Source organism: Oncorhynchus kisutch, linkage group LG5 (assembly GCF_002021735.2).
Source record: "Oncorhynchus kisutch isolate 150728-3 linkage group LG5, Okis_V2, whole genome shotgun sequence".
NCBI classification, from domain to species: domain Eukaryota; kingdom Metazoa; phylum Chordata; class Actinopteri; order Salmoniformes; family Salmonidae; genus Oncorhynchus; species Oncorhynchus kisutch.
This window is the reverse complement of record NC_034178.2, coordinates 12,174,632-12,201,035: the sequence shown is the minus strand read 5'-3', so window position 1 is coordinate 12,201,035 and position 26,404 is coordinate 12,174,632. Positions and strand designations below refer to the sequence as shown.

The following is a 26,404-nucleotide window of genomic DNA, read 5'->3' as shown; positions in this document are numbered from 1 at the left end:
GCCCTCAGACAAACCATCAAACAAGCAAAGCGTCAATACAGGATTAAGATTGAATAATACTTCACCGGCTCGGACGCTCGTCGGATGTGTCAGGGCTTGAAAACTATTACGGACTACAAGGGGAAACCCAGACGCGAGCTGACCAGTGATGGGAGCCTACCAGACGAGCGAAATGCCTTTTATGCTCGCTTCAAGGCAAGCAACACTGAAGCATGCACGAGAGCACCAGCTGTTCTGGATGACTGTGTGATAATGCTCTCGATAGCCGATGTGAGCAAGACCTTTAAACAGGTCAACATTCACAAGGCCGCAGGGCCAGACGGATTACCAGGACATGTACTCAAAGCATGCACGGACCAACTGGCAAGTGTCTTCATTGACATTTTCAACATGTTTCAAGCAGATCACCATAGTCCCAGGGAAGCAAAGGTAACATGCCTAAATGATTACCGCCCCATAGCACTCACGTCGGTAGCCATGAAGTGCTTTGAAAGGCTGGTCATTGCTCACATCAATAGTATCCTCCCAGATACCCTAGACCCACTCTAATTTGCATACTGCCCCAACAGATCCACAGATGACGCAATCACACTCCACACTGCCCTTTCCCACCTGTACAAAAGGAACACCTATGTGAGAATGCTGTTCATTGACTACAGCTCAGCATTCAACACCATAGTGCCCACGAAGCTCATCACTAAGCTAAGGACCCTGGGACTAAACATCTCCATCTGCAACTGGATCCAGGACTACTTGACGGGTCGCCCCCAGGTGGTAAGGGTAGGCAACAACACGTCTGCCATGCTGATCCTTAACACTGGGGCCCCTCAGGGGTGTGTATTTAGTCCCCTCTTGTACTCCCTGTTCACCCACGACTGCGTGGCCAAACACGACTCCAACACCATCATTACGTTTGCTGACGAATCAACAGTGGTAGGCCTGACCACCAACAATGAGACAGCCTATAGGAAGGAGTTCAGAGAACTGGCAGTGTGGTGCCAGGACAACAACCTCTCCCTCAATGTGAGCAAGACAAAGGAGCTGATCATGGACAACAGGAAAAGGCGGGCCGAACACACCCCCATTAACATCAACAGGGCTGTCGGGGAGCAGGTCAAGAGCGTCAAGTTCCTTGGTGTCCACATCACCAACAAGCTATCATGGTCCAAACACACGAAGACAGTCGTGAAGAGGGCAAGACAAAACCTTTTCCCCCTCAGGAGACTGAAAAGATTTGGCATGGGTCCCCAGATCCTCAAAAAGTTCTACAGCTGCACCATCGAGAGCATCCTGACCACTTGCATCACCGCCTGGTATGGCAACTGCTCGGCATCTGACCTTAAGGCACTACAGAGGGTAGTGAGTACGGCCCAGAACATCACAGGCCAAGCTTCCTGCCATCCAGACCCATTATAATAAGCGGTGTCAGAGGAAAGCCCAAAAAATTGTCAGAGACTCCAGTCACTCAAGTCATAGACTGATTACTCTGCTACCGCACGGCAAGCAGTAACAGATAGCCAAGTCTAGGACCAAAAGGCTCCTTAACATCTTATACCCCCAAGCCATAAGACTGATGAACAATTCATAAAATGGCCACCCCACTATTACATTTGTTTTGTACACTGCTGCTACTTGCTGTTTATTCTCTAAGCATAGTCACTTCACCCCTACCTACATGTACAAATTACCTCTAACCTGTACCCCCGCACACTGACTCGGCACCGGTACCCCCTGTATATAGCTGCGTTATTGTTATGTTATTGAGTTACTTTTTATAATTTTTTACTTTAGTTTATAAGGTAAATATTTTCTTAACTCTTCTAGAACTGCACTGTTGGCTAAGGGCTTGTAAGTAAGCATTTCAGGGTAAGGTCTACACTTGTTGTATTTGACGCATGTGACAAATCAAGTTTGATTTGGTCCCTTTTGGGCAATTCAGTTTGTTGGTTGAGGACCTCTTTATTGAGAATTTAGTGTAGTGTTTTCCTATACTCCCATGCTGCCTTCTGGATTCCACCCAGTAATCCACTCTGCTAGAATAAAAACGAAAATAAACAAACACAGATTGAAATATAACACCTTTAATTGTAAATGGCTACAGTGTGTGTCCGTGCGCATGTGTGCTACTCACCGTATAGGTCGTGTTCCACCCAAGTGAATGTGATGGCTCCGTCTCTGCTACTCTCACTGAAGCGCAGCAGGAACGTGCCTGGACACTTCCCAGTCAGCATGGCCTTTGCCCTCTCCTTACTCACAAAGCCCAGGATGCAACTGTAGTGGGAGGGAACAAGCAACATTTCTTTACTACTTACATTACTGTATTTCTTTTAGTAGGCAGGGACAATGCACATTGTTCATCATGGCTTTCAATGTGCCAGATGTAGCCATTCAGCTAATATGTCATCCCTAAAAGAGCACTAGTTATTTGCTTTTGTAATTGTCAATCCCAAAAAGAGTAAAGAATAACTCACCCATCATTCCACAGGGACAGCAGATGTCTCTTGATGAGGTCCAGGATGTCTTCGATCCACAGACAGAAGGGAAACCTCTTCTCACTGAGGCTCTGTAGTTGACACAAGGGAGCACTTACTCGATGTCCTCCTCATACACATATATATCTTTGTGAACTGTAAATATTTTAAACAAAGTACAACTTATAAAAGGATTTATATGCATACATAAAGGCTTCACAAATCATCTTCAAGTGTATGTCATACTCTATAAATGGTGTATAAACATACATAGGACATTATGTCACATTTGGCAAGACACCCTACAGTAGGAGTTGTTTTTAAAGAGCATTTAAAGAGCATTATATACACTTATATATACACTTATAGATGATTTGTGAAGCATTTATGTTTGCTACAGTATATAAATCCTTTATCAGTTGTACTTTGTTTAAATTGGGATCAAATATTCTGTGTACTCTAATCCTAACCTACCTTGACAGCACCGAACATGGTCCAGGAGATAAGGCCCTCAGGATTCCTCTGTGCTTTCTGGCCCAGTAGTTTGTCAGCCAGCATGCCTAGCTGCTCATCATTGAGCCCCCTCTTGGTGACAGAGGAAAACTGCCAGCTCAGCACCTCAGATAGCTGACCCCAGGACACTGCCGGAGGGTTCAGGAAGAACTCCAGGTCCTGTTCCAACAAATCAATCATATTTATTTAAAAACTAATTTTTAAATCAAATGTTGTCATAAAGTGTTTGACAGTAAGCCAGCAAAACACCTTCAAGGCAAGGAAAAACTCCCAGGAGGAAGGAACCTTGAGAGAAGACTACCTGGGGCTCGCTGGTCAGCATGTTGTACCACAGGATGGAGGCCCAGCCACTGGGCAGCTGGTTGCAGTTGGAGATGACCACGATGGGCAGGGAGATGGTCTAAAAAGGACCAGAGGCCAGACTAAATCAAAGGCAAATTAAATAAGGCCAGAGCGCTGTTGGACCTCATAAAAATGGGAGTGTAGGCCTGAATCTCAATATTTCAGATCACTTACCTCTAGTTTGATTTCCAGACCTGACTGGCGGAGTTCCGACTCAAAGCAGATGCAGTGCAGCTCCTCTGTCACAATGAGAGGCCCCTGGAATAACATGGTCAGAAACATAATCCGCACCAGAATGTATTTAATACTAATCATGAAATTCACAAATACTGTACAGATTACATGGTCATTATAGCCCATTAAGACCAATCAGAAACAAGCTCTCTTAGGTCTGTTACCTCTTTCTTTCCTCTTCCAGTCACTCTCTGCTCTTGCAGTCTCTGTGTTGAGATCAAAGAATAAACTGTAAAGCAGGGATCATCAACTACTGTAGATTCAGCTGCAGGCCGATATTTTCTTGAGAGGATGGTCAGGGTGCCGGAACATAATTACAAATAATTTGTAGACTACAAACTATTTTACGATAACACAATCATATCAAACCTTGCTTACATTTGTATACGGTCACATATATTTTTTAATATGCGTGGGAATACTTTGGAACAGATTTCCAAAAATAAAATCATTTGGAGCTCAGTTGCTGGTGTTTTTACAGTAAAAAATAAATAAGACACCTTGACCGCCACTTGACCTCCAAATAAAATGACCGTCAGTTGGGGAACCCTGCTGTAAAGAGTGATGACAGTGCAGGTCCAAATGGACAAATGGGACAAGTCATTCAGAAGTAGTGCCCTGTATGCCATTTGAAATGGTGCTAGCTTACCAAGGAGCGAAACTCTGCAGCCAAGCTTCCATTTGACTCCTCCATATTCATAACTTTTGTGTTGGTGCCCAATATGTTGAACTTACGAAACCCTTTCTTTTCTGTAACGTCCCTGGAGAGAAAAGAAAACGTGCATTCCCCCTTTAGTTATGTATTCACATCAAATTCAAGAGCAGGACAAAATAACACCACACTCCTTTACTTACTTGTCAAACAAAGCTTTCACTTTGAGTTGATAGTTGAATTCCGGGAGCTTCACAAGAAATCTAGAGAGGAAATACAAATTAAAACTCACCCAGGACTGTAAGGATCCATAGGAACTACAGATGGGAAGAACTACAGACGGGAGGTGCTGTTGTGTTTGTGCTTACCTGAGCTTGACAGTGAACAGCATCTTTGTCTGCAGCACCAGAGGTCTCTGTGGATATGTGGGCATACAGGGCTGTCTCTCTACCACCAAGGAACTAAGACACACCACAGAGACACAAGGAATTTTGAGGTGATATACTGTATAGAGGCGCATATATATACACAATTTAAATGATCAAAAACGGCAGCAAAAACAGAGTGGGTGTTTAACTTCGGAATACAAGTGTGGTGTCACTCACTGTTCTAGGAGGTTCCGGAACAGTGCCAAGGCCCGCCCCTCCAGGAAGCCTTTCTGCTGTTTGATTGGGTCGTTGTCGTATGTGTACTTCTGCTCTAGTTCCTGGAGCTCCTTCAGCTGCTGCCTCACCTGCTGCAGGCTTTCTGCCACCGCTGTGAACCTACAGGGGAAGAAGAAGATGAAGCAGAATAAGAACAATACTTTATTTTGTTGGGTTCCTAAATTCATCTTTTTGCTTCATCAGACAAGAGATTCCCAAAAGAATGAACTAGTCTCCTCACCAGTTCTGCAGTTGGTCCAGACATGCGTTGGGTGGTCTTCCAATACAGGACCTCTGCTGCCTCTTCTTCCACTCAGGCAGCTCCTCTGAGATCAAGTCTGATTGGACCTCCTCGGCCACGTTGAGCACCTCCGCCAACTGGCCAACCACTTCCTGTGGAGGCAGACAACATACGTATAGTTATTATTTACTCTATAACCGTCATCTACTCTTCAATATGAGCATGCTGGTTATAACTAGGTAATACACTCTTAGTCATTCAGACAGACCATGATACATGGTATTCTTAGCGGTGCTTGATGCATGATTATTCATGCTTTTTGTCAATGCATTTTTTTTATTCACAGTACAATGTCATGGTAAAATGACATTGCACTGTTTAACGTCATCATGGCTAGAAGTCGACTGATAATGATTTTTTCAACGCCGATACCGATTATTGGAGGATCAAAAAAAGATACAGATTAAAATCGGTCGATTTTTATATTTATGTAATAATGACAATTACAACAATACTGAATGAACGATGAACACTTTTATTTTAACCTAATATAACACATAAATAAAATCTATTTAGTCTCAAATAAATAATGAAACATGTTCAATTTGGTTTCAATAATGCAAAAACAGTGTTGGAGAAGAAAGTAAAAGTGCAATATGTGCCATGTAAAAAAAGCTAACGTTTAAGTTCCTTGCTCAGAACATAAGAAAGCTGGTGGTTCCTTATAACATGAGTTTTCAATATTCCCAGTTAAGAAGTTTAAGGTTGTAGTTATCGGAATTATGACGCGTCGACTATTTCTCTCTATATCATTTGTATTTCATATACCTTTGACTATTGGATGTTCTAATAGGCGCTTAAGTATGGCCAACCTAATCTCGGGAGTTGATAGGCTTGAAGTCATAAACAGCGCTGTGCTTCAAGCATTGCTAAGAGCTGCTGGCAAACGCAGTAAAGTGCTGTTTGAATGAATGCTTACGAGCCTGCTGTTGCCTACCACCGCTCAGTCAGACTGCTCTATCAAATCATAGACACACAGAAATACGAGCCATTGGTCATTAATATTGTCAAATCCGGAAACAATCATTTCGAAAACAAAAAACGTTTATTATTTCAGTGAAATACGGAACCGTTCCGTATTTTATCAAACGGATGGCAACTCTAAGTCTAAATATTGCTGTTAAATTGCACAACCTTCAATGTTATGTCATAATTATGTAAAATTCTGACAAATTAATTATGGTCTTTGTTAGGAAGAAATGCTAAGGCCAAAACTGTTGCCTGTGCCATGACTCTGCTTGCACTGAATGCAAGAGAAGTGAAACAATTTCCTTAGTTAAAATAAATGCATGTTAGCAGGCAGTATTAACAAAATATGCAGGTTTAAATATATACTTCTGTGTATTGATTTTAATGAAGGCATTGATGTTTATGGTTAGGTATATTTGTGCAACGATTGTGCATTTCTCACAGATGTGCTTTTGTTAAATCACCCGTTTGGCAAAGTTGAAGTAGGCTGTGATTCGAAGATAAATTAATAGGCACGGCTTTGATTATATGCAACGCAGGACAAGCTAGTTAACCTAGTAATATCATAATCACTAGTTAACTACACATGGTTTATGTGAAGATTGATAAACTTCTCATAAACTAATGCTAGCTAGCAACTTACCTTGGCTCCTTGTAGCCACAAGGTCCTTTTGATGCTGCACTCGCGAAACAGGTGGTCAGCCTGCCACGCAATCTCCTCGTGGATTGCAATGTAATCGGCCATAATCGGCACCCAAAAGGCCAATTGTTATGAAAACTTGAAATCGGCCCTAATTAATTGGCCTTGCCGATTAATCGGTCGACCTCTAATCGTGACCCATCATGACCCCTCTTACCACTCTCTTGAACTTCAGCTTGAAACACATCTCTACAATCTGCAGCTTCTCGTGTTCCAGCTGTTTGGGTGTCAGCCCGTTCATTTCATGTTCTAAAGTGGGAGAAGGAAAAACATTCACTTACTGACTAAACCTGAAACACAGACCTGTAAATAAACGATCTATTACAGATTAAGAATTAAACACCTCACCTCTGTTCTTAAGAGTTTTTTTCTTAAAGTCATGCTCGTCTTGAAGGTATTCCAGAGACTTTATATTCTGATCCGCTTCCTAGCAAGTGAGATAAACACGTTGGATCAGATAGATGGCAAACCTGACATGCATGAATATGTACTGCAAATCACTGATAGAACTGTTCCACAAGGAAACAATCAACATCTAGTATATGATGGAAATGATAACTCACCTGAACCTTGTTTTTCATGTCTTTGACTTTGTTGTCCAGCTTTTGCTTCTCCAGAACCATGCTGGTCTGTGTGTTCTCTCTGTCGGTCTGAAGAGGAAAATACTGTTCATTTAACTGCACAGTTAAAGCATGTAAACACTCCAATATACAGATATGTATCATCTACAATATCTGACAGCACGGATAGAGAAAGACGTGTGGTGATTTTATTAATTACAATGTATGTCAATACAAGTTCATGCAGAGCACCTCTATGCTTTTGGCAGCAGCCAGAATCCTCCGCTCCTCCTTCAGGTTTCTGGAGATGATCATGGCCAAGTGAACGGGGTCCTCCTGAAAGCAGTCCTGGAAAAGTGGGTACTTTTTTACTACAAACTCAAAAAACATTTACTGACATTGGGGTCATAAATTCCACATCAACAACTCATTCAAAATCAATCTATTTCAGGAGTTAAAAGGGGAAATTAGCACCATAATGTACAACTTTTAATTAATCATTCCTGTAACATACAAGCAATAAAGTATGGAAGGCCACTGGCAGTAAGGTCTGTCCTGAAAAGATGTAACTGAGATAGTACTACACCTGGAGGTTTCTCTTGATCTTGCGGATGTTGTGTTGTAGCAGGAAGTTGTTTTCCAGGGCGAAGCGGCTGTGTTGGTCATCAAGATGGGCTAGGAGATCGTGGAAGCGGACAGTGGCCAGGGATTCGTCAACAGCCACATTATCCCTATGGATTGAATCATTGACATACCGTATATAAATCTCAGAACAGCAACATTATCTCTACATAGATATGGATTCACAGGGAAATTAAGATTGGATGAACCAGATGAAATACAATAAAATACAGATATAATTGAAAAGGGTAGAGTACAGGAGAATACCAGTCAAATAGAATAGATCTTTGTATATCCATTTTAACAGCAGCCTTCATCCCTGCTTGCTTACCAGTCAATGCTCTCAATCCACTTGCTGAGGTACTGTCTGATGTCCATGGGGAAGGAGTCATCATAGAGCTGGTGGACCTGCTCCTGGTATTTAGACTCCAGTAGTTTCAGCTGGCACCACTGGGCCATCTAGAACAATGAGCAATAACAGTAAACTTATTACGAAAAAGTATGTCTATGATAGAAACAGGAACCTGACTACAACATGAATAATAATTCACATTTATATGCCTGGCATGCATCAGCTTGTTGTCCTCCCTTCCCCATGACCTCAATCTCAACACAATGGTTCTGCCCCATTTCCAAACAGTAACTAGGTTTCCATCCAATGTGACAGATTTAAATGCTTACATTCAAAAATCTGCATTGAATGCTTACATTCAACCCCCCCCCCCCCCAGGGATGCGTGAAGTGATATTGAACAGAAGGTGAAGTGATATTGAACAGAGAGATCTATATCTGAATGTAGGCATTCATTTAAGATATACAATATACCACAACCTGCACTCACCTGGATCACTGGATCGAATCCCGGAGCTGACAAGGCAGTTAACCCACTGTTCCCCGGTAGGCCATTATTATAAAATAAGAATTGGTTGTTAACGGACTTGCCTAGTTAAATACATTATGTAACTTACCACAGCAGTATCAATATTCTTAGGACTTCCACTCCGACAATGGAGCACTGGTCCACTGGGCTCTTCTGGCAACATGAACATCATCTTGTCTTGCTGTCTAGATGGGTCACTAAAACACATTGCAAAAATAAGGGGCAATTAAGTCAGATTATGGATTATACCCAAACCAGAACATTGCAAATAAAATGTCTTCCTGTTACAGATTAAGTAACAGGAAGGGTAGCCTACTCTAAACTTACGCTGACACTGATATGATATCGGTCACTAAGTATCCTGTGCCGGTGGGACTCTCCACATCCATGGGCTCTGATGCTGAAAAACAAAATGGTGGACCAGATGGACGATTGGGGATGTTTATTATGAACAAAACCTCTCAAAGTAAATGCTCACTAATATATTGTGCATCCCTAGTGTTGTTCATAATAAACATCCCCAAAGGTTTACCAGACACCATGGTCATTGAGGGGATTTTAAACAGAAATAGAATGCCTAAGCTTATCACTTCTATTTTCTGACCAACATCAGATTTTTTATTCCTATAATTCTACACTGCTCAAAAAATAAAGGGAACACTAAAATAACACATCCTAGATCTGAATGAATGAAATATTCGTATTAAATACTTTTTTCTTTACATAGCTGAATGTGCTGACAACAAAATCATCAATGGAAATCAAATTTATCAACCCATGGAGGTCTGGATTTGTAGTCACACTCAAAATTAAAGTGGAAAACCACACTACAGGCAGATCCAACTTTGATGTAATGTCCTTAAAACAAGTCAAAATGAGGCTCAGTAGTGTGTGTGCCCCCCACGTGCCTGTATGACCTCCTACAACGCCTGGGCATGCTCCTGATGAGGTGGCAGATGGTCTCCTGAGGGATCTCCTCCCAGACCTGGACTAAAGCATCCGCCAACTCCTGGACAGTCTGTGGTGCAACGCCACGTTGGTGGATGGAGCGAGACATGATGTCCCAGATGTGCTCAATTGGATTCAGGTCTGGGGAACGGGCGAGCCAGTCCATAGCATCAATGCCTTCCTCTTGCAGGAACTGCTGACACACTCCAGCCACATGAGGTCTAGCATTGTCTTGCATTAGGAGGAACCCAGGGCCAACCGCACCAGCATATGGTCTCACAAGGGGTCTGAGGATCTCATCTCGGTACCTAATGGCAGTTAGGCGACCTCTGGCGAGCACATGGAGGGCTGTGCGGCCCCCCAAAGAAATGCCACCCCACACCATGACTGTCCCACCGCCAAACCGGTCATGCTGGAGGATGTTGCAGGCAGCAGAACGTTCTCCACGGCGTCTCCAGACTGTCACGCCTGTCACATGTGCTCAGTGTGAACCTGCTTTCATCTGTGAAGAGCACAGGGCGCCAGTGGCGAATTTGTTAATCTTGGTGTTCTCTGGCAAATGCCAAACGTCCTGCACAGTGTTGGGCTGTAAGCACAACCCCCACCTGTGGACGACGGGCCCTGATACCATCCTCATGGAGTCTGTTTCTGACCGTTTGAGCAGACACATGTACATTTGTGGCCTGCTGGAGGTCATTTTGCAGGGCTCTGTCAGTGCTCCTCCTGCTCCTCATGGCACAAAGGCGGAGGTAGCGGTCCTGCTGCTGGGTTGTTGCCCTCCTTCGGCCTCCTCCACGTCTCCTGATGTACTGGCCTGTCTCCTGATAGTGTCCAGAGCATGGAGGCGCTACGCTGACAGACACAGCAAACCTTCTTGCCACAGCTCGCATTGATGTGCCATCCTGGATGAGCAGCACTACCTGAGCCACTTGTGTGGGTTGTAGACTCAGTCTCATGCTACCACTAGAGTGAAAGCACCGCCAGCATTCAACAGTGACCAAAACATCAGCCAGGAAGCATAGGAACTGAGAAGTGGTCTGTGGTCACCACCTGCAGAACCACTCCTTTATTGGGGGTGTCTTGCTAATTGCCTATAATTTCCACCTGTTGTCTATTCCATTTGCACAACAGCATGTGAAATGTATTGTCAATCAGTGTTGTGATTCCTTGGAGTTACATTGTGTTGTTTAAGTGTTCCCTTTATTTTTTGGAGCATTGTATAATGTGAAATCTATCATGTCTTATTATTATTTTGTAAACACTTATATTTGATATATGCCTAGAGTCGATGTCTGTGCCCCCGTGGAAAACTAATCTGTCTGTTCAACCTAGAGACTTTTGTTTTTGCATGAACTGCGTCTCAATACACAACATCCGCCGATGTCGGTTTACCCCATCTGCGGTGGAATCAGGCAGCTCTACAGCGGAGTGACACCATTATGGAAAGCTGAGACTCACACGAACGGGTCAGCTGTTTTGCTCTATGACGCCCACAAGCTGAACCCCTAGGAGTGTAAGGCGATATCTACAAAGCTAACATATGGAATTGTTTTATTATGGTCATAAGATGGACCATTAAGCTATTTGATTGAGTTTTAGGAACCCTGTAGGTAGTGCCAAAAAATACATACAAATTATTTGATGAAAGACTGAATTTGGCCTTACTGCTATTAGCCCATAGAAACGCATTGAATAAAACATTCATACATGGCCAAAAATAAATCTAAACAAAATATGGTTTGAGGTGTCTGAAATGCATCCGAGAGATTTAGGAAAGCATCAGGAACAAAATAACGGAAAAAAAGGAAATAACGGTTAAATCCTATTTATTCCATACATTTTTTTTACCTCAGTCACAGGTGACCTTCTCACGAGACCTTGTAAATAATATAGGATTTGAAACAAAAGAGGGTCGCTGGCTGCTTACCCTCAGAGGCCCTGGTGTAGTACTTCCCGAAGGACTTGTCTTTGGGGATGTCTGGGTAGAGGAAACTGAGTGGGTTCTCTGGGATGTTCTCAGCTACCATCACCTTGTAGGTTCGGATGATGTCAGGCAGAGCGACGCCAGACAGCTCCTTCTTGGTGTAGGGCTCCACTGCATGGAATACAGGCTTATCTGTGAAACATGGGTGACAGGTATATCACTGGCGACAGGTTTTGCATTCATCTTTGCATTCTCTATCAGAAAGTAGGCTGACCCTCTTTGACATCGCATTTGGTCAAAACATTGCATTCTGTTAATTTATAAAGCCCTTTTGCAACAAAAAAAAACTGCATTTACCTAACATTGTTACTAACATATAGAATATGAGATACCATACTCCGTCACAGGGATGGTTAATTCCTTCTGTCACTACAGATTTAGGATAAAACAGCTTTTAGTTGATTCACACCTCATTTATGGAACCATCTTGAAAATAATCTACAGTTGGATGCATTGGTGCCCTTTGGGCAATTCAGGTTGTTGGTTGAGGAACTCTTTGTTTAGAAAGGTGCTTGTTTTTTTATGAATGTATTTTTGGTGGAATCCACCCTGCTAAAATAAAGGTGGAATAAAATGTTTCAAAAACACACAGATTCAAATATAGCACCTTTAGTTGTAAATGCGCATGTGTGCTACTCACCGTATAGGTCGTGTTCCACCCAAGTGAATGTGATGGCTCCGTCTCTGCTACTCTCACTGAAGCGCAGAAGGAACGTGCCTGGACACTTCCCAGTCAGCATGGCCTTTGCCCTCTCCTTACTCACAAAGCCCAGGATGCAACTGTAGTGGGAGGGAACAAGCAACATTTCTTTACTACTTACATTACTGTATTTGTTTTAGTAGGCAGGGACAATGCACATTGTTCATCATGGCTTTCAATGTGCCAGATGTAGCCATTCAGCTAATATGTCATCCCTAAAAGAGCACTAGTTATTTGCTTTTGTAATTGTCAATCCCAAAAAGAGTAAAGAATAACTCACCCATCATTCCACAGGGACAGCAGATGTCTCTTGATGAGGTCCAGGATGTCTTCGATCCACAGACAGAAGGGAAACCTCTTCTCACTGAGGCTCTGTAGTTGACACAAGGGAGCACTTACTCTATGTCCTCCTCATACACATATATATATATATATCTTTGTGAACTGTAAATATTTTAAACAAAGTACAACTTCTAAAAGGCTTTATATAGAATATATAGTCTTCATAAGCACTACATACAGTGCATTCGGAAAGTATTTAGACCCCTTGACTATTCCACATTGTTACACTACAGCCTTATTCTAAAATTGATTCAATAGTTTTTTCCCTCATCAATCGACACACAATACCCTATAATGACAAAGCAAAAACAGGTTTGCAGACATTTTTGCTAATTTATCTAAAAGAAAAAAACTGAAATATCACATTTACATAAGTATTGAGACCCTTTACTTAGTACTGTTACGATCTAAATAAAGAGTAAAATCTCATGGCCGATTAGTAAAGCTCAAACCAAGTTTATTCACCCACTGAGTCAGACAGCTGAACAGACCAATACATATATTTACACAAGCACTGGTATTTAAACCTTCCTCGTATACTGAGCCTCCTCCTGACACATCTGGACAGCCAATACATCTCTTAAACTAGACAAAACATTAGTGATATCTGTCCTGACCACGGCACAAATTCCTCACTCCTCCCCAACTCACGGCTGTCCTGTTGACTTGTACCCGACTGTGGCCCTTCTCCTTCCCATAGGATCCCTGATGTCTAACAGTAATGTATTCTGACAGAATGTAAATGTTCTACATTCCCCTCTCTCTCACTTTTTTTATTTTTTTATTTCACCTTTATTTAACCAGGTAGGCTAGTTGAGAACAAGTTCTCATTTGCAACTGCGACCTGGCCAAGATAAAGCATAGCAGTGTGAGCAGACAACAAAGAGTTACACATGGAGTAAACAATTAACAAGTCAATAACACAGTAGAAAACAAAGGGGGAGTCTATATACAATGTGTGCAAAAGGCATGAGGAGGTAGGCAAATAATTACAATTTTGCAGATTAACACTGGAGTGATGAATGATCAGATGGTCATGTACAGGTAGATTTTGGTGTGCAAAAGAGCAGAAAAGTAAATAAATAAAAACAGTATGGGGATGAGGTAGGTGAAAAAGGGTGGGCTATTTACCAATAGACTATGTACAGCTGCAGCGATCGGTTAGCTGCTCAGATAGCTGATGTTTGAAGTTGGTGAGGGAGATAAGTCTCCAACTTCAGCGATTTTTGCAATTCGTTCCAGTCACAGGCAGCAGAGTACTGGAACGAAAGGCGGCCAAATGAGGTGTTGGCTTTAGGGATGATCATCGTGGGTGTTGCCATCGTGACCAGTGAGCTGAGATAAGGCGGAGCTTTACCTAGCATGGACTTGTAGATGACCTGGAGCCAGTGGGTCTGGCGACGAATATGTAGCGAGGGCCAGCCGACTAGAGCATACAAGTCGCAGTGGTGGGTGGTATAAGGTGCTTTAGTGACAAAACGGATGGCACTGTGATAGACTGCATCCAGTTTGCTGAGTAGAGTGTTGGAAGCCATTTTGTAGATGACATCGCCGAAGTCGAGGATCGGTAGGATAGTCAGTTTTACTAGGGTAAGCTTGGCGGCGTGAGTGAAGGAGGCTTTGTTGCGGAATAGAAAGCCGACTCTTGATTTGATTTTCGATTGGAGATGTTTGATATGAGTCTGGAAGGAGAGTTTGCAGTCTAGCCAGACACCTAGGTACTTATAGACGTCCACATATTCTAGGTCGGAACCATCCAGGGTGGTGATGCTAGTCGGGCATGCGGGTGCAGGCAGCGACCGGTTGAAAAGCATGCATTTGGTTTTACTAGCGTTTAAGAGCAGTTGGAGGCCACGGAAGGAGTGTTGTATGGCATTGAAGCTTGTTTGGAGGTTAGATAGCACAGTGTCCAAAGACGGGCCGAAAGTATATAGAATGGTGTCGTCTGCGTAGAGGTGGATCAGGGAATCGCCCGCAGCAAGAGCAACATCATTGATATACACAGAGAAAAGAGTCGGCCCGAGAATTGAACCCTGTGGCACCCCCATAGAGACTGCCAGAGGACCGGACAGCATGCCCTCCGATTTGACACACTGAACTCTGTCTGCAAAGTAATTGGTGAACCAGGCAAGGCAGTCATCCGAAAAACCGAGGCTACTGAGTCTGCCGATAAGAATATGGTGATTGACAGAGTCGAAAGCCTTGGCAAGGTCGATGAAGACGGCTGCACAGTACTGTCTTTTATCGATGGCGGTTATGATATCGTTTAGTACCTTGAGTGTGGCTGAGGTGCACCCGTGACCGGCTCGGAAACCAGATTGCACAGCGGAGAAGGTACGGTGGGATTCGAGATGGTCAGTGACCTGTTTGTTGACTTGGCTTTCGAAGACCTTAGATAGGCAGGGCAGGATGGATATAGGTCTGTAACAGTTTGGGTCCAGGGTGTCTCCCCCTTTGAAGAGGGGGATGACTGCGGCAGCTTTCCAATCCTTGGGGATCTCAGACGATATGAAAGAGAGGTTGAACAGGCTGGTAATAGGGGTTGCGACAATGGTGGCAGATAGTTTCAGAAATAGAGGGTCCAGATTGTCAAGCCCACTCAGTGACATGAATAAGGATATTTCATATTTTCAAGTTTAGAAAGTCAGAACTTTGTTGAAGCACCTTTGGCAGTGATTACAGACTAGAGTCTTCTTGGTTAAAACACAGAGACTTGACCTGAAGCCACTCCTGCGTTGTCTTGGCTGTGTGCTTAGGATCGTTGTCCTGTTGGAAGGTGAACCTTCACCCCAGTCTCTGGAGCAGATGTTCATGCGTTTGAACCTATCAGTTTTGTTGTGACATGGTTCACCTTCCAACAGAAGATAGCCCTATTTGGTAAAAGACCAAGTCTATATTATGGCAAGAACAGCTTAAATAAGCAAAGAGAAATGGCAGTCCATCATTACTTTAAGACATGAAGGTCAGTCAATATGGAACATTAAGAACTTTGAAAGTTTCTTCAAGTGCCGTCGCAAAACCATCAAGCGTTATGATGAAACTGGCTCTCATGAGGACCGCCACAGGAAAGGAAGACCCTGTCACGCCCTGGCATTAGGATTCTGTGTTTTCTTTATTATTTTGGTCAGGCCAGGGTGTGACGTGGGTGATTTATGTGTCTTGTCTTGTAACGCATAAATACTTTCCAAATGCACTGTAAATGCTTCACAAATCATCTATATGTGCATGTCATATTCTATAAATGGCTTATAAACATTTGGCAAGTCCCCCTACGTTAGGAATTGTTACATCACCTTTTCTACACCATTTAAAAAGAGTATGATATACACTTAGATCATTTATGTTGTGTTTATGCTACAGTATATCAATCCTTTATCAGTTGTACTTTGTTTAAATTGGGACCAAATATTCTGTGTACTGTAATCCTAACCTACCTTGACAGCACCGAACATGGTCCAGGAGATAAGGCCCTCAGGATTCCTCTGTGCTTTCTGGCCCAGTAGTTTGTCAGCCAGCATGCCTAGCTGCTCATCATTGAGCCCCCTCTTGGTGACAGAGGAGAACTGCCAGCTCAGCACCTCAGATAGCTGACCCCAGGACACTGCCGGAGGGTTCAGGAAGAACTCCAGGTCCTGTTCCAACAAATCAATCATATTTATTTAAAAACTCATTTTTAAATCAAATGTCATAAAGTGTTTGACAGTAAGCCAGCAAAACACCTTCAAGGCAAGGAAAAACTCCCAGGAGGAAGGAACCTTGAGAGAAGACTACCTGGGGCTCGCTGGTCAGCATGTTGTACCACAGGATGGAGGCCCAGCCACTGGGCAGCTGGTTGCAGTTGGAGATGACCACGATGGGCAGGGAGATGGTCTAAAAAGGACCAGAGGCCAGACTAAATCAAAGGCAAATTAAATAAGGCCAGAGCGCTGTTGGACCTCATAAAAATGGGAGTGTAGGCCTGAATCTCTATATTTCAGATCACTTACCTCTAGTTTGATTTCCAGACCTGACTGGCGGAGTTCCGACTCAAAGCAGATGCAGTGCAGCTCCTCTGTCACAATGAGAGGCACCTGGAATAACATGGTCAGAAACATAATCAGCACCAGAATGTATTTAATACTCACCATGAAATTCACAAATACTGTACAGATTACATGGTCATTATAGCCCATTAAGACCAATCAGAAACCAGCTCTCTTAGGTCTGTTACCTCTTTCTTTCCTCTTCCAGTCACTCTCTGCTCTTGCAGTCTCTGTGTTGAGATCAAAGAATAAACTGTAAAGCAGGGATCATCAACTACTGTAGATTCAGCTGCAGGCCGATATTTTCTTGAGAGGCTGGTCAGGGTGCCGGAACATAATTACAAATAATTTGTAGACTACAAACAATTTTACGATAACACAATCATATCAAACCTTGCTTACATTTGTATACGGTCACATATATTTATTTAATATACGTGGGAATACTTTGGAACAGATTTCCAAAATTAAAATCACTTGGAGCCGATTTGCTGGTGTTTTTACAGTAAACAATAAATAAGACACCTTGACCGCCACTTGACCTCCAAATAAAATGACCGTCAGTTGGGGAACCCTGCTATAAAGAGTGATGACAGTGCAGGTCCAAATGGACAAATGGGACAAGTCATTCAGACGTAGGGCCCTGTATGCCATTTGAAATGGTGCTAGCTTACCAAGGAGCGAAACTCTGCAGCCAAGCTTCCATTTGACTCCTCCATATTCATAACTTTTGTGTTGGTGCCCAATATGTTGAACTTACGAAACCCTTTCTTTTCTGTAACGTCCCTGGAGAGAAAAGAAAACGTGCATTCCCCCTTTAGTTATGTATTCACATCAAATTCAAGAGCAGGACAAAATAACACCACACTCCTTTACTTACTTGTCAAACAAAGCTTTCACTTTGAGTTGATAGTTGAATTCCGGGAGCTTCACAAGAAATCTAGAGAGGAAATACAAATTAAAACTCACCCAGGACTGTAAGGATCCATAGGAACTACAGATGGGAAGAACTACAGACGGGAGGTGCTGTTGTGTTTGTGCTTACCTGAGCTTGACAGTGAACAGCATCTTTGTCTGCAGCACCAGAGGTCTCTGTGGATATGTGGGCATACAGGGCTGTCTCTCTACCACCAAGGAACTAAGACACACCACAGAGACACAAGGAATTTTGAGGTGATATACTACATAGAGGCATAGAAACAACACTTTGGTTTCTACCTCCAGCTTATACATAATATATACAGTACCAGTCAAAAGTTTGGACACACCTACTCATTCAAGGGTTTTCTTTATTTTTACTATTGTCTACATTGTAGAAAAATACTTAAGACATAACTATGAAAAAAACACATATAGAATCATGTGGTAACCAAAAAAGTGTTAAACATATAAATATATTTTATATTTAAGATGCTTCAAAGTAGCCACCCTTTGCCTAGATGACAGCTTTGCACACACTTGGCATTCTCTCAACCAGCTTCATGAGGTAGTCACCTGGAATGCATTTAAATTAACAGGTGTGCCTTCTTAAGTTAATTTGTGAAATTTCTTTCCTTCTTGATGCGTTTGAGCCAATCAGTTGTGTATACAGAAGATAGCCCTATTTGGTAAAAGACCAAGTCCATATTATGGCAAAAACAGATCAAATAAGCAAAGAGAAATGAAAGTCCATCTGTCACAATCATCGTAGTGAGGAGACCAAAGCACAGCGTGATGTGAATACATCTTTTTAATGAAAGAGGAAAAAACACGAAGTACACGAAACAAACAAACAAACAAACAAGAGACGAACGTGACCACTATCAAAACTGAGTGCAAAGATGCAACATCACATAGACAATAACCAACAAACCCAAACTGGAAAATGGCAACCTAATTAGGTTCCCCAATCAGAGACAACGATAAACAGCTGCCTCTGATTGGGAACCAATCCAGACCACCATAGACCTACAATATGCCAAGACTAGACACACACACCTAGACATACAAAACCCTAGATGAGACAAAAACACACATACCACCCTCATCACACCCTGACCTAACCAAAATATATAAAGAAAACAAAGAATACTCAGGTCAGGGCATGACACCATCATTACTTTAACAGCCAATACGGAACATTTCAAGACCTTTGAAAGTTTCTTCAAACGCAGTCGCAAAAACCATCAAGCGGTATGATGAAACTGGCTCTCATGAGGACCGCCACAGGAAAGGAAGACCCAGAGTTACCTCTGCTGCAGAGGATAAGTTCATTAGAGTTAACTTCACCTCAGATTGCAGCCAAAATAAATGCTTTACAGAGTTCAAAAAACAGACATCGCAACATCAACTTCAGATGAGACTGCATGAATCAGGCCTTCATGGTCAAATTGCTGCAAAGAAACCATTACTAAAGGACACCAATAATAAGAAGAGACTTGCAAGACGAGCAATGGACATTAGACAGGTGACATCTGTCCTTTGGTCTGATGAGTCCAAATGTGCAATTTTTGGATCCAACTGATGTGTTTTTATGAGACACAGAGTAGGTGAAAGTATGATCTCCGCATGTGTTGTTCCCACAGTGAAGCATGGAGGAGGAGGTGTGATGGTGCTTTGCTGGTGACACTGTCGGTGATTTATTTCGAATTCAAGGGACACTTACCCAGCATGGCTACCACAGGATTCTGCAGCGCTATCTGCCATCCCATCTGGTTTGTTCTTAGAGGGATTATCATTTGTTTTTCAACAGGACAATGACCCAGACTATTTGGGACTATTTAATGACCCCCCCCCCCCCCTTTGACACTGCTGCTATTCTGTTTATTTATGCATAGACCTTATAAATCTACCCACAACTAACCGGTGCCAACGCACATTGACTCTGTACCGGTACCCCCTGTATATAGCCTCGGTATTGTTATTTTACTGCTGCTCTTAAATTGTTACTTTTTTCTGAATTTTTACATACATTTTTTACTTTACACGTATTTTTCTTAAAACTGCATTGTTGGTTAAGGGCTTGTAAGTAAGCATTTCACTGTAAGGTGTTTCACTGTAACCTGTTGTATTCGGTGCATATGACAAATAAAATTTGTTTTGATTTGAAACACACCCCCAGGCTGTGTAAGTGCTATTTGTCCAAGAAGGAGAGTGATGGAGTGCTGCCTCAGATGACCTGGCCTCCATAATCACCTGACCTCAACCGAATTGAGATGGTTTGCGATGAGTTGGACTGCAGAGTGAAGGAAAAGCAGCCAACAAGAGTTCAGCATATGTGGGAACTCCTTCAAGACTGTTGGAAAAGCATTCCTTATGAAGCTAGTTGAGAGAATGCCATGTGTGTGCAAAGCTGTCATCAAGGCAAAGGGGGACTACTTTGAAGAATCTCAAATATAAAATATGTTTTGAAAATATAAATATATTTTTTGGTTACTATGATTCCATATTTTGATGTGTTCACTATTATACTACAATGTAAAAATTGTAAAACCAAAGAAAATCTCTAATGTATCTGTTACGGTTTTCTTTCTCCTCTTCCTCTGAAGAGGAGGTGTAGCAGGGATCGGACCAAAATGCAGCGTGGTTATTTCAATATATCTTTTAATAAAAGATAAACACGAACCATACAAAACCTAAACAGCCTTATCTGGTGCAAACAAACACTGAGACAGGAACAATCACCCACGAAACACTCAAAGAATATGGCTGCCTAAATATGGTTCCCAATCAGAGACAACGATAAACATCTGCCTCTGATTGAGAACCACTCCAGACAGCCATAGACTATTCTAGATAACCCCACTATACCACAATCCCAATACCTACAAAAACCCCAAGACAAAACACACCACATAATAAACCCATGTCACACCCCGGCCTAACCAAAATAAGAAAGAAAACACAAAATACTAAGACCAGGGAGTTACAGTATCTACTTAATTTAAATTATCAAAAACGGCAGCAAAAAACAGAGTGGCTGTTTAACTTTGGAATACAAGTGTGGTGTCACTCACTGTTCTAGGAGGTTCCGGAACAGTGCCAAGGCCCGCCCCTCCAGGAAGCCTTTCTGCTGTTTGATTGGGTCGTTGTCGTATGTGTACTTCTGCTCTAGTTCCTGGAGCTCCTTCAGCTGCTGCCTCACCTGCTGCAGGCTTTCTGCCACCGCTGTGAACCTACAGGGGAAGAAGAAGATGAAGCAGAATAAGAACAATACTTTATTTTGTTGGGTTCCTAAATTCATATTTTTGCCTTGATCAGACAAGAGATGCCCAAAAGAATGAACTAGTCTCCTCACCAGTTCTGCAGTTGGTCCAGACATGCGTTGGGTGGTCCTCCAATACAGGAGCTCTGCTGCCTCTTCTTCCACTCAGGCAGCTCCTCTGAGATCAAGTCTGATTGGACCTCCTCGGCCATGTTGAGCACCTCCGCCAACTGGCCAACCACTTCCTGTGGAGGCAGACAACAACATACGTATAGTTATTATTTACTCTAAAACGGTCATCTACTCTTCAATATGAGCATGCTGGTTATAACTAGGTAATACACTCTTAGTCATTCAGACAGACTATGATACATGGTATTCTTAGCGGTGCTTGATGCATGATTATTCATGCTTTTTGTCATTGCATTTTTTAAATCACAGCACGTCATGGTAAAATGTAACCTCATCATGACCCCTCTTACCACTCTCTTGAACTTCAGCTTGAAACACATCTCTACAATCTGCAGCTTCTCGTGTTCCAGCTGTTTGGGTGTCAGCCCGTTCATTTCATGTTCTAAAGTGGGAGAAGGAAAAACATTCACTTACTGACTAAACCTGAAACACAGACCTGTAAATAAATGATCTATTACAGATTGAGAATAAAACACCTCACCTCTGTTCTTAGGAGTATATTCCTTAAAGTCATGCTCGTCTTGAAGGTATTCCAGAGACTTTATATTCTGATCCGCTTCCTAGCAAGTGAGATAAACACGTTGGATCAGGTAGATGGCAAACCTGACATGCATGAACATGTACTGCGAATCACTGATGGAACTGTTCCACCAGGAAACAATCAACATCTAGTATATGATGGAAATGATAACTCACCTGAACCTTGTTTTTCATGTCTTTGACTTTGTTGTCCAGCTTTTGCTTCTCCAGAACCATGCTGGTCTGTGTGCTCTCTCTGTCGGTCTGAAGAGGAAAATACTGTTCATTTAACTGCACAGTTAAAGCATGTAAACACTCCAATATACAGATATGTATCATCTACAATATCTGACAGCACAGATAGAGAAAGACGTGTGGTGATTTTATTAATTACAATGTATGTCAATACAAGTTCATGCAGAGCACCTCTATGCTTTTGGCAGCAGCCAGAATCCTCCGCTCCTCCTTCAGGGTTCTGGAGATGATCATGGCCAAGTGAACGGGGTCCTCCTGAAAGCAGTCCTGGAAAAGTGGGAACTTTTTTACTACAAACTCAAAAAACATTTACTGACTTTGGGGTCATAAATTCCACATCAACAACTCATTCAAAATCAATCTATTTCAGGAGTTAAAAGGGGAAATTAGCACCATAATGTACAACTTTTAATTAATCATTCCTGTAACATACAAGCAATAAAGTATGGAAGGCCACTGGCAGTAAGGTCTGTCCTGAAAAGATGTAACTGAGATAGTACTACACCTGGAGGTTTCTCTTGATCTTGCGGATGTTGTGTTGTAGCAGGAAGTTGTTTTCCAGGGCGAAGCGGCTGTGTTGGTCATCAAGATGGGCTAAGAGATCGTGGAAGCGGACAGTGGCCAGGGATTCGTCAACAGCCACATTATCCCTATGGATTGGATCATTGACATACCGTATATCAATCTCAGAACAGCAACATTATTTCTACATAGATATGGATTCACAGGGGAATTAAGATTGGATGAACAAGATGAAATACAATAAAATACAGATATAATTGAAAAGGGTAGAGTACAGGAGAATGACAGTCAAATAAATGGATATACAAAGATCTATTCTAACAGCAGCCTCCCTGCAGTCTTCATCCCTGCTTGCTTACCAGTCGATGCTCTCAATCCACTTGCTGAGGTACTGTCTGATGTCCATGGGGAAGGAGTCATCATAGAGCTGGTGGACCTGCTCCTGGTATTTAGACTCCAGTAGTTTCAGCTGGCAACACTGGGCCATCAAGAACAATGAGCAATAACAGTAAACTTATTACGAAAAAGTATGTCTATGATAGAAACAGGAACCTGACTACAACATGAATAATAATTCACCTTTATATGCCTGGCATGCATCAGCTTGTTGTCCTCCCTTCCCCATGACCTCAATCTCAACACGTGTGACAGATTTTCATTTAATTTATAATCTGCATAAAACAATATGGGCATTTCCTCTCAGGGGATGTGTTTCCACCAAACTGTCTGTTTGCGGATAAAAGGCGCAAAAATCCCTTTTGCTGTTAAATTCTCATGTACCGAATGAAAAATACAAATTAAATGGGGTTCCATCGCATTTTCAACTCTACTGATGGTTTTGTCACAAAACCTGTCGCGTTAGCTTTACATAGCAAATGTGCCCACTGGTCTTGGCCCAAGCGTTCTAGCCAACAGCTCGCAGATACAGTGCGGGTAGGCAACCAACATTATGAGATTGTTATGGATAAGAGCGATATTGTTTTATTTGTCAAACAGCAGCCATGGCATCGATCATCATGTCACCAGAATAAGACTCTCGATATTCTTTGGAAAGGAGCGTCAAGTGTATCACCTTACAAAATCAGACCCTCATCCTAATGTATTTATTTTGCCAAATAAACTGTATGCTCTCCCGAGTCGTAGTGGGAGGATCACACAACATATGATGTGACAACAAATGTACTTCGATATGATGGTTATTAACTATACCAATAGCCCATAAAGACGATTTCTCGCATAATTAATTTTAATCACAAAAAAAGATCCCACCATGTCTAAAAAAACAAAGTGTCTGTCGGAATTTATAAAATGTTAAAAGCATTTCATGTTTCCATAGCGCGGTCATTACTTGTTTCATGCGTCGGGTAATTAATACGCATGAAGTTTAAAGTGAATTTCCTTCTCCATTTGTGGGATGTTGGTATAAAGGCTGTAACACCAACTGTTTAAAAAAATGGATTGCCTTACCTTTGATGAGGGAATAAATCACAGAGAACAGTCTTCTCTGTTAAAATGTATGGTCAGTAGGCTACACAAATCGCAAACACAACACTCTCGAAGTGCGGAAATAAGTATTTCCTCAGGAATTCCCCAGGTGTTATGCAGCATCGCCATACTTGCCGGAACTAGGAAACCTGTTTAACTACAACTTCTGAGTTTCCACCTTCCGGCTAGCACTTGAACAGTTTTGCCACCATTTTTAAGCTAGTGCATCCATGCGTATTAAACTATTATAATGACAATTATAATGACAGCTGTGATGGAATTTTCGGGACAATTTTATAAATCCCGACAGATAATTTTTTTCGATCGCATGGTGGGATCTTTTGTGTCAGTAAAATTAATGATGCGATAAATGTCGGTGGAAACGCCTTTATGCGCAAATATTGATATATTAACCATCATATTAAAGTAAACTTGGAGACCGAGGTAAAAACAGTTTCAGGTTGGATACTCGACGGATATTCGTCTATAACCTTCCTTACATCCACAAACAGCAGTTAGGGACCATCAACATAGTGACAAATCAAAGTTTTCACATTTCAATAGCTATTTAACCATTACTCCTAAAACTTTCAAAACTGGTTCTAGCTAACCCGATGGCATAGACACACTTGCATAGACACACATTGCACACATTACTTTTTTGGTGATTTACATCTCGCACTAGTTTAAATTATTTATTTACATTTTTCTTCAAAACGTTCTGCTTTTAATCTCGGACAAAACAGAGATGCTTGTTCTAGGTCCCAAGAAACAAAGAGATCTTCTATTGAATCTGACAATTAATCTTGATGGTTGTACAGTCGTCTCAAATAAAACTGTGAAGGACCTCGGTGTTACTCTGGACCCTGATCTCTCTTTTGACAAACATTATTATTTGACCATGCTGGTCATTTATGAACATTTGAACATCTTGGCCATGTTCTGTTATAATCTCCACCCGACACAGCCAGAAGAGGACTGGCCACCCCTCATAGCCTGGTTCCTCTCTAGGTTTCTTCCTAGGTTTTGGCCTTTCTAAGGAGTTTTTCCTAGCCACTGTGCTTCTACACCTGCATTGCTTGCTGTTTGGGGTTTTAGGCTGGGTTTCAGTACAACACTTTGAGATATAAGCTGATGTACGAAGGGCTATATAAATACATTTGATTCGATTTTTGAATTTCAAAATCTCAGCAGGGTAGCCTAGTGGTTGGAGCATTGGACTAATAACTGGAAGGTTGCAAGTTCAAACCCCCGAGCTGACAAGGTACAAATCTGTCGTTCTGCCCCTAAACAGGCAGTTAACCCACTGTTCCTAGGCTGTCATTGAAAATAAGAATTTGTTCTTAACTGACTTGCCTAGTTAAATAAAGGTAAAATTAAAAAATATGACCTACTGAACTCAAATAAGGTTCAGAATGTCCACTGACTACACTTTTATATTGCACACCCTTTAGTTTGTCCATTTTCATCTCACACATTTAACATGAATTTTTCTAAATTGAAAAACGAAAAACAATGTTTCATGAGCTCTTTTTAATCACAGTAAGAGGCAGGGATTTGTCAGTCAGAGTGAGCTTGATAAGGTGAAAGAATCATTTTCATAGCATCCCTTTCATATACTGTAGATTAAGACTAATCCTTCTACGTTGAGTATTAGAACGCAGTTTCCATAACCTGATAATGACTTGATATTTGAGTGCATTCACCACAAGCCACCTGCAGACAACTTACAAGATGCAATAGCACATTTGAGGGTTCGTTTTTCTGATGAAAATAGTTATTTCTAACTGGAAAAATATATTCCTAGGTCTTTTGTGAGTAAAATCCTTTTTCCAAAATTGAAAGAGGTATGAGCGTTGTGATATGGGTCATTTAATAGTAAAATCATTTAAGGGATCAAAACATTTCTATATTGCTTCCCCAGTATCTGCATGAACCATCAGGCCAAGTGTTTTTGGTTGACCTGCTGGACAGAAAGAGAAGGAGGAATAGGAACACTCTGCATTCAAATTCAGGTCTTAGTTATTCCATTGTACTGGATCTAATAAATATTAGCATTTTACATACATTCATAAGTGTAATCATTTTTTATGACATACTGTGAAAAACTCTCTTGGCTGCTGGCTCTGTCACTTTCAGACATGGGCAGAGCAGACTGAAAGGGGAAGGGTAGCTCTTGACTTGAACCACAGGGGTTCTCTGTAAAGAGAGAGTAATCCAAAAGGCACAGACACACCCCCTGACTCAATTGGCACCCTTGACTTGTATGTATTCTCTCCTGATTGGTCTCTGTGGTGCTTAGTCAATGGGAACTCTGTTGCCGGCCCCATCATAACGTTTTTTACAGTCTGGCAGTCTGACTAAA

General features: G+C 42.0%; 1 protein-coding gene across 5 annotated transcripts in view; it reads right to left on the bottom strand.

Annotated features, from left to right (window-relative positions):
* The window catches only part of LOC109890433 (signal transducer and activator of transcription 1-alpha/beta), a 59,313-nt gene extending 35,143 nt beyond the window's left edge, over positions 1-24,170 (bottom strand). For 2 of the 5 annotated variants that reach the window (XM_031824483.1, XM_031824484.1), the window contains exons 1-38: positions 24,022-24,165; positions 22,914-23,041; positions 22,538-22,682; positions 22,204-22,299; positions 21,955-22,041; positions 21,740-21,818; positions 21,549-21,640; positions 21,160-21,311; positions 20,879-21,037; positions 17,929-18,021; positions 17,764-17,823; positions 17,558-17,669; positions 17,072-17,113; positions 16,848-16,931; positions 16,633-16,731; positions 16,296-16,493; positions 12,800-12,891; positions 12,460-12,599; positions 11,763-11,951; positions 9,215-9,287; positions 8,976-9,084; positions 8,339-8,466; positions 7,973-8,117; positions 7,639-7,734; positions 7,390-7,476; positions 7,175-7,253; positions 6,984-7,075; positions 5,098-5,249; positions 4,818-4,976; positions 4,581-4,673; positions 4,416-4,475; positions 4,210-4,321; positions 3,725-3,766; positions 3,501-3,584; positions 3,286-3,384; positions 2,946-3,143; positions 2,472-2,563; positions 2,132-2,271 (exon numbers count right to left, since the gene is read on the bottom strand). In XM_031824483.1, the coding sequence (XP_031680343.1) occupies positions 2,132-2,271; positions 2,472-2,563; positions 2,946-3,143; positions 3,286-3,384; positions 3,501-3,584; positions 3,725-3,766; positions 4,210-4,321; positions 4,416-4,475; positions 4,581-4,673; positions 4,818-4,976; positions 5,098-5,249; positions 6,984-7,075; positions 7,175-7,253; positions 7,390-7,476; positions 7,639-7,734; positions 7,973-8,117; positions 8,339-8,466; positions 8,976-9,084; positions 9,215-9,287; positions 11,763-11,951; positions 12,460-12,599; positions 12,800-12,891; positions 16,296-16,493; positions 16,633-16,731; positions 16,848-16,931; positions 17,072-17,113; positions 17,558-17,669; positions 17,764-17,823; positions 17,929-18,021; positions 20,879-21,037; positions 21,160-21,311; positions 21,549-21,640; positions 21,740-21,818; positions 21,955-22,041; positions 22,204-22,299; positions 22,538-22,682; positions 22,914-23,041 (4,087 nt within the window). In that variant the 5' untranslated portion in view covers positions 24,022-24,165. Of the gene's footprint in view, positions 1-2,131; positions 2,272-2,471; positions 2,564-2,945; positions 3,144-3,285; positions 3,385-3,500; positions 3,585-3,724; positions 3,767-4,209; positions 4,322-4,415; positions 4,476-4,580; positions 4,674-4,817; positions 4,977-5,097; positions 5,250-6,983; positions 7,076-7,174; positions 7,254-7,389; positions 7,477-7,638; positions 7,735-7,972; positions 8,118-8,338; positions 8,467-8,975; positions 9,085-9,214; positions 9,288-11,762; positions 11,952-12,459; positions 12,600-12,799; positions 12,892-16,295; positions 16,494-16,632; positions 16,732-16,847; positions 16,932-17,071; positions 17,114-17,557; positions 17,670-17,763; positions 17,824-17,928; positions 18,022-20,878; positions 21,038-21,159; positions 21,312-21,548; positions 21,641-21,739; positions 21,819-21,954; positions 22,042-22,203; positions 22,300-22,537; positions 22,683-22,913; positions 23,042-24,021 lie in introns of all 5 variants that reach the window. The other 3 variants (XM_031824485.1, XM_031824487.1, XM_031824486.1) reach the window with 3 other exon arrangements.
* Between the last annotated feature and the right edge of the window lie 2,234 nt (positions 24,171-26,404).